At 37.0% G+C, this 12,477-nt stretch overlaps 1 protein-coding gene across 1 annotated transcript; it reads left to right on the top strand.

The window, feature by feature from the left end:
* Positions 1-1,380: 1,380 nt before the first annotated feature.
* On the top strand, positions 1,381-10,968 carry LOC141597244 (pumilio homolog 5-like). Its single transcript, XM_074417622.1, has 9 exons — positions 1,381-1,577; positions 4,544-5,826; positions 6,192-6,333; positions 6,447-6,554; positions 7,703-7,915; positions 7,997-8,107; positions 8,965-9,159; positions 9,810-9,978; positions 10,620-10,968. The coding sequence occupies exons 2-9, from the start codon at positions 4,559-4,561 to the stop codon at positions 10,640-10,642; spliced, it is 2,229 nt and encodes a 742-aa protein (XP_074273723.1). The 5' UTR covers positions 1,381-1,577; positions 4,544-4,558; the 3' UTR covers positions 10,643-10,968.
* The last annotated feature ends 1,509 nt before the right edge of the window (positions 10,969-12,477 follow it).

Raw genomic sequence — 12,477 nt, 5'->3', positions numbered from 1 at the left:
AGAAATCTAAAGTATTTCAAAAAATTAAAAAGAAATATAGAAATAAAAAGGACAAGAAAAAGGACTGTTAGTGACTAGTGAAGTTGGCCTTCGGCCTTCCCCTAAATCTTGGGGTAGTATTCCATCTAAAGCAATAACTAACTACCCAAAAAGAAAGTATTGAAAGATGGAGTGAACCGTATGTGTCATGTAAACTTGCATTACATGCTCCAATTTTCAACCTTATGTGCCAAAATTCCTTACCCACATGCCTACATCCCTTGCCATTTCCTTTATTATGCTTTGTCCTTGCCTCTTATGTCCACACTCCACATACACCAAACTCCAAATCAATATCTTTCACTTGGAAATTGGAACTCTTTTCTTGTGAGTTTTTATTGTGAGAATGACTTTATTTATTTATATAAATCCTACTAATATTTAACCTAAAATTAATAAATAAGATCGATATAGAATATTTTTTTGAATGACGAGGGAATCCATAGCCGATATCTTTGGTGCGCACTGGGTAGGCCCTCGAGTATATTCTTTTATTTATTGTTCTCTTTTTATTTAATGATTGTTCTTGGCTTGAAGATCAATGAAATAAAGAGAGTATACATTAAGAAATATAAAAAAGAAAAAACAACTTATCGCAAGTTATTATTGTGAGAATGATTTTATATTTATATAAGTCGTATTACTTTCTTTTGCCTAGTTATTTGTTTACATTTTCTATTTTTTTTATAAAGGGTATTTTAATTAAAGATAAATAAATGATTAAAACGGAGAGATTATTCCCTATAAGGTCTTGTTCTTTTAGACTTAATTTCAGTTTATTTCAATTTAGTTCAACTCTATTCAGTTCAGCTCAGCTCCATTCAGTTCATTTCAGTTCAGTTCAGTTCAGCTCCATTCAGTTCAGTTCAATTCATCTTTTCTCTTCACAAATTTAACTTTTGTAGAAAAATTCTATTATAAAAATATATCTTTTGTAGAAAAAAGTCATATATAAATGAAGAAAAATACGGTCAAAGTGTTGCTTTAAAGACCACCCAAAAGTAAATGTTACCATTGAATTGGATAAGAAAAAGTAGTACTTAAAACGAAAATTTAAATAGATATTTGAACACGCATGAAAAACACAAACACAAATTCTTGTTTGAGAGAGACATGCCTATTTAACCTTAAAACGAGTCAATAAAAATAAATGAACAAAATCAAAATACCTAAAAATTATCAAAAAACATCCCATATATTCAAACACAATGTTATTTAACCCGTTTTAATCCCGAGACCACACTCCCCAAGTGATAACACAAGTATGTGTTAGTTCAAAAGTGTTGGAAATACACAAATAGGGAAGGGCCCACATTGTTGTGAACAAAGACTACTAATGTTGTGTCAAAGACTTTAGGTGTCCAATTATTGATTATTTAATTACTAATTTTTATTACACTCTTTCTCTTTCTCTTTCTCTTTCTCTTTCAGTGGACTTCTTCCTTCATTTCTTTTACTTGCTTTCCCTTCGATAAACTACAGAGGAAGAAGGGTCTAGGGTTTTTTATCTCAAGTTTGAAACACCCCCAAATCAATTGGTAATCCCTCTTTTTTGCTATTTATTATCTGGGTTTTCTTCCTTTTTTAAATTTATTGTTCTTCTGATTGTTTTATTAGGGTTTCAGTTGTTCCAGCTGTTTTACTTGCTGTTTTGCTCTGCTTTTACTGAAGTTTAGTTGATTACTATGAGAAAGTTATCTGCTTTTTTGTGTTTTTGCTTAGAAATGATTGTTGGGTTGATGAAATTTATGTTAATAATTGGTTTAACTCTGTTTTAATCCATGTTTTTTCTTGTTTAAATTGATTTTAATGAGTTGTTTGAATGGTTTGCTGAATAGATTAATTGAGTTTTTGTGAGATAAGTAAGAAAGTTTGGAACTTTTTTTTTTTTTTAAAATTGTGAGTAGTTCACTTTGTAGTTTTCACGAACTCTTGTTTAAGACCCTCTTAACTTAAAGACTGCTCTCGTACCTGATTAAAATAGAGGTGGAAGTAAAAGGAGGGTCTTTGTGGTTTTAAGTTAAGACAGTCTTAACCAAGACCAATGGTGTAGTTTTAGTGTTCTTGATTATACATTCGATTTAGTACTACTGAATGCATTTACTATTTAATTCTATCCATTTACTAAAGGTAGGTAGCTTTAAAACTTCGTAAGAAACCATGATTATAATATTTCATGCGGCTTTTAGCATTTTTTTTGGTTTCAATGGGTAAAAGAAGCATTTTTTTTTTTTTTTTGTTTCAGTCATTTTAGACTTTTTGTGTGTATTTTCATCGAGACTGAGTTAAAGTACCGAAATAGATTTACTCAACTTCGTAAATACTTGTATTGTTTGTTTTTAGTAGCCATAAGAGCCGACACATTAGTCGTAAGCTGTTGTGGAATTTCCACTTGGGTGATTGTGGGTTACTACTTACTAGGTTATGTAGGCCTTAGTTTGAGAAGGCTTGAGAAGGCGCGAGGCGCACTGAGGTGATGGGATACCAAGTGGCTGAGGTGCAAGGCGCACGCCTTTTTGACATTCAAACGAAGATCCATATTTCACAATCAAATTTTCTGTGGGAATAGTACTTTTTTTTTCTTTTTTTTGTTTGTTTTACAGAGGGCTAACATGTATTTAAAAGTGAAAATTAAGGATAAGGGGGAGAAAAGAAGGGTAAAATAAAAGAATTTGGAAAAAAAAAAAAATGGAATTGCATACTAATGTGCCTCGAGTGCCCCTTGGTGCGCTTCTGGTGCGCGTCACTAGTTGCGCCTTGGGTGTGCCTCATGCGCCTTAGGTGCGCCTTTTTATTCCATGCGCCTCAGGCAGTCTCACGCGATCTGGTTGGCGCCTCACTGCGCCTCAGGCGTGCTTTTTTAAACTAAGATGGAGGCTAGACTGGCTTAGGTAATCCAAGTGATATAATGAGTAATTTGGTTTCAATGACTAGGAAGAATGTGAGGTTAGGGTTCTTTAAAAAATAATGAGTTCATGAACTTGGTGGGCGCATAATGGAAGTCATCTAGGAAGCAGGAGCGTGGTTACTGCATTTAAAGTGCTAAATGAACGTTGTTTCAGAGCATAGAGTGTCTTTAATTTACTGTCAATGGTTAGAGACTTAGAGTGAAGGGTATGCTTACCTGGCTTTACTAGCAACGAGTTTCCTCAACCTTTTAGTTGTGTGGTTCTACATGGTGCTGCACGGTGCAGTGCATTTATGGAAAGGGTTTGTATTAGGCTCACAAAATTTGGCTAAAAAATGAAGTAGTCTGTCTGACCTATGTCGCCAACAAACTCCATTCCTCACTCCTCAGTTCCACTACCTGATGATTCCGATTCGGTTTGAGGATCAGCCGACCAAACTTCGAACATTATTACTGTAATTGAATAGCCTTGCTTTTGGATCATCATGTGATGTGAAGCAAAGTCAATAGTTGCTACTCGGTCGTTTACGTATAAGAACTATTTGTTCTGCGGTAGATACATATATTCAGTTATTGGTAATCTTAGAAGGCATTAAGCATCCCTTTCAGTGAATGGCAACATAGTGTCATTTTAGAAAGCTCAAGGCACGTGGAAAGTGGCTCCTCACAAGGGAGCCTGCAACTTTTTCTTCAATTGGTAATATGGCTGTGGATGAGAAGGCATTACTTGTGAATGGTCACAGCCTCACGGAGTCACGGGTATCGTGGGGAAAGGGGTATTTTTCCTAACCACGGTGGAAGTTCACCTCCAAATATGAAAGGCTCTCTCAAAACCTTTGAAAATCTAATGCGGAACTCAGTTCTTAAAATAAATTTGACAAATTTAAGTTACGGCTTGTGTCGAAAAGGCCTCAAGAGCAATTGGTATCTCACTTATCCCTTGATCATGATTTAGCACTCGATATTGCTGGCAACCAATTTAGATTAGCCTGTAATTGGAGCAGCAGCGATAAGGCGTTTTCTCCAACACACAAGGAGGAATCTGAAGATGATAGGTCGCTGAAGAACTCTTCCGGGCTTGTGAAAGACAGGAAACCTACTGTGTGGCCAGGATTGTTATCGAATGACCAATCTAATCTTTCTTATCTCAGAAAGGTGTATTCCTTTATTTAGAGTTTAGACTTCAGTAGTATTTACTGTTTTGAGATACAGTTACTTCATATGATTTGTTCTTCCTTTAAGTTTGCTTCTTAGTTAAATTGAGAGGGTTTACATTCGTCTCTATTTCCAAGCGTTTTTCGTATTCCCTTTTTTTTGTACTTGAATTGATAACAAAACACACAACTTGTTTGCTACGTGTTATTTATTAATGACCACTTTTCTTTGTTGCAACTTGCAAATGTTCTCGTTAATAGTGTAGGTGATTACTTCTCTCTCTAATTACCACTCCAAAAATTTGAATGCCTGGTCGATGTTCAGACCACTTGTTTGTTGAAACCATCCAACACTTACTTTCTGTTTCTGCTTTATAGCATTAGAATAACATTGTGTATTTGAAACACTGAACTAATGTTTACCGAACGTATTAATCTTCAGGATGAACTTGCATGTATGTCGTCACTTGCAAATGATAAACCAAATGCCTTGCATCATGTATCAGTAGGTGATGGATCAAATAATCGAGATGCTGATAATCCTTCCTTGCAACAAGATTTACCAAGTATATCAGATGATACCGCTGCATCATCATTTGAATCTAGACAAAAGTCATTGCCATCCATACAAACTGAAGATATCACGGGTAAAGCTTCAGAAAACATGACTCCAGTTAGTGGTGTTCCAAATGTCGCTACCTTACAATCCAGGTTTAAAGCCCTAAAAGTATCTTGCCCACCAAATTCGGAAGATCACGGAGGCCGAGGAGAAAGGCAGCATAACTTCCAAAGTGGCAACTTTCAGTTTCAAGGTTCAGTTCCTCAAATAGCTTCTTATGGCGCAAATGACGCCTATGCCGTCGCAAATCAATATTTCCATGGTGGAAGGTTCCCTTCAACTGAAGTCCATCCATTAATTCATCCGTCGGGTTTTACTCCTCCACAACATGCTACTGCGGCAGCTACGTATATGCACTCAACTAGTCCATATTACACTAGTACTCAGCCACCTGGAGTTATTTATCCTTCTCAGTATAGTTTAGGTGGATACCCCTATAATCCAAGTATTCTTCCTTCATTTTTGGCTGGATATCCGCCACATACGACTCCCCCTTTAGCAGTTGATGTTAATACTCAAGTTCCTGGGTCTTTTGGAAGCAGTACACAAGGATTTGATGCGCAACATTTAAACAAATTTTATGGACAACTTGGATATTCGCCACCGTTTATGGACCCTCGTTTGCAATTTCACCAGTCATTTGGTGATTTATACAATGTTCCCGGTCAACTTGATCCTTCAGCCTTGGGAGGTGTTTTTGAGGCGCAAGTTAGACCTGAGTTTGCTTCTGTTGCTCCTGACCATAGAGCTCAACATCAAGGAGTTGGCGTACAAATGGCTGGTCAAAGAAGGGGTGGAATTGTGGGTACTGATTATTCTGGAAACTCGCTAAGCATGGGTTTCTACATGCCCGTGCCAAACTCAGCTCTTGCGAGTCCTGTTTTCCCTGGATCTCCTATTGGTGTGAACAATTTTCCCGGGGGAAGAAGTGACGTTAGTTCACCTAACTCTGGTAGAAGTTCTGGTTTTTATGCTGGTTGGCATGGTCAGAGAGGGGCTGATAATATAAATTTTCAAAAGCCTTACTCTTTCCTTGAAGAACTTAAGTCTGGTAAAGGCCGGAGGTTTGAGCTGTCTGATATCACCGGTCATGTAGTTGAATTCAGGTAGGTACTTTATTGATATCACTGCTCATGTAGTTGAACTCGGGCCTCAGGTTAGGTCCCCTTTTCCAATGGGCCAAATATTTGCTATCTTTGGTTTTGGGATCTGATGGGATAAACAAAAGGACTCACTAAACTCTCTAGTTTTTTTGTAAACGTGAGGTAGGAGAGTGTAGATTCATTTTACGAGGTATTTTCATCATGGGTCATCTGGAAAACAGCTTTTTTATGCTACTAGCATAGGGGTAAGGTTGCGAACATCCCACCGCCTTTACCCCATCACAAGCAGGAGCCAATGCTTGGATAATGTCATATTAATTTCACGTGCTTCAAGTTTGCATGATAGTTATGTTGGATATTTTTTTCAGCGTTGATCAACATGGGAGTCGATTTATTCAACAAAAACTGGAAAATTGTAGTGCTGAAGATAAGACTTCTGTGTTTCAAGAAGTTGTCCCGCACGCTTGCAAATTGATGACTGATGTTTTTGGGAACTACGTTATTCAGAAGGTGGCATTAAATCAGCAACAAATTCCATTTCCTTGTGAAAATGTGGAGTGAATTATTGTTTTTAATTAAGGACTTCTGCTTAATATCGAAACTTTACCTTTTGCACATTGCAGTTTTTTGAGTACGGGACATCCGACCAACGGCGGGATCTAGCTAAGGCACTTGCTGGTGAAATTCTACCATTGAGCCTTCAGATGTATGGCTGTCGTGTCATTCAAAAGGTAATTGCTTTCCAGTATACACTTTTACAATTTTATGTGTGTATAATCATGTGTTACTGCTTCTACACTTCTTTGCAAGGATAAATTATACTCAAGATAATCAAGGATAAATTCCAGTTCCATTTTCATTTTTGTTTCTATTTTAATTGGATTTCAGTCATTTCACCTATGCAAGAACTCGAGTATTTTTCGGATCTCCTTTTAGAGTTATTTTATGGTTGCTCTATGGCACTGGCTTATGTTTGCTGATTAAGGGTCACTTGACGTCTGGAACCTGCTGTTCGATGCTTAAGAGTTTTATTAATTCGTTACAGACTAATAGGATTGAAACACAGATTGATGTGTGTTTTGTCATCATAGAGGATAGGTTTGCTACATTTTGAACAATGTGACACTACTAGATCTCTCAGTCTTCTCTTCGGACATCTTTTAGGGTGTGTTTGGATGGAGGGATTTGAAGGGAAAAGAAAGGGAGGGAGAGTAGGGGATTTAAAATCCCTTGTTTGGGTAGCAAATAAGGGTGGAGGGAAATGGAGGGGGAGAGATTTAGAGGGATCCATTTTCCCTCCTCCAAGGCAAATCAAAATCTCTCCACAATAGGCAAGATTTGAAAGGAAATTGTATCCAAACACCCACATACCATTTCCTCTCCTCTTCCCTCCCCTCCCTTTCTCTTCCCTCCTTCCCCCTCCCTTTCCCTCCACTTTTGCTATCCAAACACACCCTTATACTTGCTGTGAGTATTACTTTATTGATAATAATAACAATATGAACTTTGAGCTTCGAAGATTGAGCGGCTGTTAATTAAGTACTTTTTGCATTTTATTTTCTCTCTTTAGGTGCATCCTCTTCTCTTAAAAGCTAGTTTCACCGGGGATTTTTTGTTGCATTGTTGGTTTAGTTCATTTTTCGCGTTCACTTTTTGTACAAGTGCCCTACTTTCACTTCACCTAATTTTCTTGACTCTGTTCATTGTTGAGGATGGAATTATTTGTGAATATGAGGAAGTACTTTTGAATCAGGAATCTGACGAAGGATTAATGAACTTCCTAATAAGTCATGTGATCTTGATAATCTTGCTAAAGATTACTTTATGGACAATTTTTTGTAGAGATCATAGCTTGATATTGCTTGCATATATGTTCCAGGCACTTGATGTCATTGAAATTGATCAGAAGATTGAGCTTGTCCGTGAGCTGGATGGACATGTCATGAGGTGTGTCCGTGATCAAAATGGCAACCATGTAATTCAAAAGTGTATCGAATGTGTTCCATCCGAAAGAATTGGTTTCATTATTTCTGCTTTCCGTGGCCAAGTTGCCAGCCTCTCAATGCACCCTTATGGTTGCCGCGTTATACAGGTGGACGAACTATTCCCTGTTATTGGAACCTTGTTATCTCAGCCACTTGTTATTTTTATTGACAACATGTTTTGATGATAGAGGGTTCTGGAGCATTGTACAGATGAGTTGCAAAGTCAGTTTATAGTGGACGAGATATTGGAGTCTGTTTGTACCCTCGCGCAAGATCAGTATGGCAATTATGTTACCCAGGTACTTCCTTGGATTTTCTTGTACCTGAGTCCCCAATCTAGTCAGTGGCAGATTCAGAAATTTTTTTATCTTTTATTTTATTTTGTTTGGTCTTTTTTAAACATTTGAAGTATACTAATATACAAAATTTTCATAACAGTTATTGTTTTTACTTTTTAGTACAAAAAGCAAAATGCAAAAATTTAGCTGTCTGGTTTCATGGGATCTCGAATGCTATTACTTTCATCCACCCCTGTATGTCACCATTATGGCAGTATTCCAATTTCACTGTGATTAAGGCGGGAAATCTCAGTTAGATGAGGCTGTCATAATTGATTTCCAAATAGAGTTAGACTCCTGAAGTCTTGGAAGAACAAATTTGAGTCAAACTTCAGATGGAGTACAGACTACAGACTATCTGCATAGGAAAATAGTTGGGATTTAAGTTCAGACTTCAGAGAATAAGATAAAACCACTGTATGTATGTACTATGTAGTTTGTTCTACTTTCTCCTGTTAGTAAAGTACTACCTCCGACACTCTGACCCTCCCCCCTTAATAACAAATGTACTAAAAATAATATAAAGCTTCGTATATGGGTTTAGATGTATGTGGAAACTTTAAGCTCAAGGTGATGTGATCCTAATATCCTATTTTGTTCGGCCGAAAATTTGAGTCTATGATGTATTGGCCACAGATGTTGTAATCATGTGACTGTTCCTTTGCTCCATCAGGTTTCTGGTGTAATTATTTTTTGATGTTCAAATCTTCTACAGTATCTTATATGTTCTGTTTGATACTTCATATGGGCGCCAACACTATTACATGATTTTCGAGAAAAACTATTTACCATGTATCACTTAATTTGTCTTCTTACAGCATGTACTCGAGAGAGGGAAGCCTGAGGAGAGGACCCAAATAATAAAAAACTTATGCGGGCAAGTTGTAAAGATGAGCCAGCATAAATTTGCATCAAATGTAGTTGAAAAATGCCTGGAATATGGTGATGCGCCTTCAAGGGAACTCTTAATTGCTGAAGTGGTTGGAGAAGTTGAGGGAAGTGATAATTTATTGGTAAGTACATCCCATAGCACCGTGACAGTACAGGTGCTCTGCTAGTCTGCTGCTTTCATTTTTGAAGGTAACCAGAGAATGATATTGCACTGTGTGCTGAAGTCCTGAACGGATAATTTGGATTTGTTTCACAAGTCATCATCTGCCCAGAGTCCCAAGAGGACTCCCACATTACATGTTTGGGACCTTTGGGTCGGGTCAATCTGTTCATGTCTAAAAAGGTTTTTCCTTTTTAGATATCTACATTATGATTTCAAATTAGTCATTTTGAGTTACGTGGTAAGTTAAGTTATTTCAGTTGGTGTCAGTTTGCCGGGTCTAGTTAGATGTATAGCACCTTTTCTCCACTACTGTCTGAGTGGCTGTTTCTAGTTAATAACCATCTGCTCCTTGATGAAAGAGAAGCTAACGTGGGTCGTTTTGATTTAGTATCTGAGTCCATTATACAAAGCCAAAAAATGAGACCTTAGCTGCATCAAATTGAATGGTAAGTTGTATCCAGCGTGATTTTTCCCTTTATAACTACAAACGCATTACTTTGAATGCTATGAAGTTTTTCGCAAGATCTAGGTTGGTGAGTATCCAGTTATCTATAGAGTGGGACACTTATCCGGTAACTGAAAAACAATTGGTGGGTTACGTGTGTCCAGGTAATGATGAAGGACCAGTACGCTAATTATGTGGTCCAGAAAATCCTTGAGAAGTGTGCCGAGAGTCAACGAGAGCTGCTGCTTGGACGTATAAGGGAGCATCTCAATGCCTTGAAGAAGTACACTTATGGGAAGCATATCGTGGCTCGCTTTGAACAGCTGTTTGGAGGTTTTTATCTTTCTAACATTTCTTTTATCTGCCTGGTTCTTTCTTCTATGATGTCATGAGATTTAACTAATTCCCACTTTAGTGGCCTATGCTCTGAACAATTTCTCATTACGGTAGCTAAATTAGCGACTTTTGTTAGCATATTAACATTAAATAATTTATTAAGGTGATTTTAACATAGATTTAAAAGAAAAACTGTTCCCAATTCCACTTTTTATACCCCTTTTCTCCAAATACGGAGGAGGGGACATTTTAAAATACGTAAAGAGCAAAGTCTTGTAGACAGTACTACAAATTTCTTATATACACTCGTGACTTTGCTGAAATTTTGTTTTTATTACGCTTCCTGTCTCAAAAATGGAAAATCGCTTGAAACCAAGGATACTGAAGTAAAAAAATTTGACATTTTCTGTGCACAAATTCTAGAATAAGACGGGCTTACACTGTGAGATGGTCTTTTTCTATGTAAAAATTATTTATTTATTGCTATAAAGAAAAGAGTAGTTGTTGGACAGTCGTACCGCGTGAGACCGTCTCACAAAGGAATTACTGTTTTCTGTGTGGGGGAGGAATCGAGGAGAAGCATAATACTATGTCAAGCTAACACGTTTTCATATCGCTAATGTTCTTTTGCTTTGTAGAAATGGAAGAGCCAACATCTTGATGACTAAAAAGACAATACGAAACAAGCGCGTTGCACCAGACAGCTACAGAACATGAAATTCACCGGCCAAAATCTCGACGACAAAGAAACTACTACACTGGCTTGTTGCATTTGATGTTCTTGGGCTTATGTTGTATGTCTATTGTTTTCTTGGAAGGGTAGATAGTTTCCACAGTACTTTGACTATTTGTAGGGTTTGATGCTGTAAAGTCTGTAGTGGTAAATTTGTGTATACAACAAAGTTTGTGTAGTTACAGTACAGGTGCCCTTTATCATCTGTTTTCTTTTTTTCAGGAAAAATTCAGTGAAACTATTGGAAATAGACATTTCTTATGTGTTGTACGTTTATTTTCGGTTCATGACAAGTCAGACTAGAAATACCGATTTCTGGTCATGTATTATGATACAGACAGATGTTGGTTAACCTGAGTTTCATGATTAGCCTGATCCCGGTTAACCCGAGTTTCAGAAGTCTTATGCAGTAGCATAGATATTCTGACTTGTTTGCCTAGATAGGATCTATAATCATAAGGTGGGAAAGCTTGTGCTGAGATTGGGTGCGTATGTAGCTGGTGAAAGTTGATATTATACGACCGCCAAAGGCGAAAGGAGCAAAAATAGAAGGAAAGGAATACAATCACACTACGCTAATACAAGTCAGTTTATTCTTCTGAGTTCTGGAACTCCAAATTTCCGACCCTTAGACATATAATAAGAGACGTTATCGCAGATAATCCATATGATTGCTCAATCAACCAACCGCAAAAAAGTGCGGATCCAATAGTATCCTTGTTGCGGAAGCACTTGCTTTAAAAGAAGGTATTTTAGCAGCTAAATACTTAGGAATCTCAAAGTTAATTGTGGAGGGTGATAACTTATGTGTTATTAACTCGATTCGAGGTACTTGGCAAATTCCGTGGGAAATTTCTAGTATTATCAAGGATGTGAAATTAGACCTTCTTTTTTTCGAGGAAGTGATAATTAAACATTGCTTTCGTGAAGCCAACAAGGTTGCTGACTTCATGGCTTCAGTTGGACATTCATGTCCAACTCTTTCGAGGTGGTTTGATAGCCGGTGGCTTCAACTTACCTCCCTCATTCGAAAGGATGAGATAGGTTGGTCCTACCCTAGAGGATCAACCTAGTTTTCTTACCTAATCAAAAAAAAAAAAAAAACAACCTAAATTATTCTTTTTCTCCTATTTGTTTTCTAAAATAGGGAAATTATTGAGCTGAAATTATTATTAGTCCCGTATGTTTTAAGTCTCCATGTTACTTCCAACATCCAACATCCAACATCCAACATCCAACCCATTATATCCGCCATATGATACCTTACAATTATCCGACCACAATAACATGTTTCTTTATAGTACTCCTTTGTTTAACTAATCAAGTTCAGGGCATTTACCTAATAAAATCGCAAATAATATAAATAAGATAAAGAGTAACATTTTTACACAAATTGTTTGTTAAAGTCCGATTTAGACAAAATAAGACCTGTAAGATATTTCCATAAATCAAATAAGTATTATATTAATATTTAATTAAGTTATTTTATGGAAATTAAGATGGTTCATTGTATGGTGGAATTTACCTAGGATTTTGTTTCCACTATTGTCTCCCATAAGTTACCACTCACAATTTAGGAAACTGTTCAGTTGACTCTTTGATGGCAAGAGTCTATATAAGGGGAACATATTTATTCTGATTAAGGTTCACCAAGTCTACCTCATACAACATCTAAATTGTGAGGCTGAGGGTTTGGAAGCCAAGTCAGATTTGGGGCATAAGGAATTGGGTTATTTATTAAGACGGATCAAATATTTCAAGCA

Source organism: Silene latifolia, chromosome 8, assembly GCF_048544455.1.
Source record: "Silene latifolia isolate original U9 population chromosome 8, ASM4854445v1, whole genome shotgun sequence".
In the NCBI taxonomy this organism is placed as follows: domain Eukaryota; kingdom Viridiplantae; phylum Streptophyta; class Magnoliopsida; order Caryophyllales; family Caryophyllaceae; genus Silene; species Silene latifolia.
This window is presented reverse-complemented; position numbering and strand designations above follow the sequence as displayed.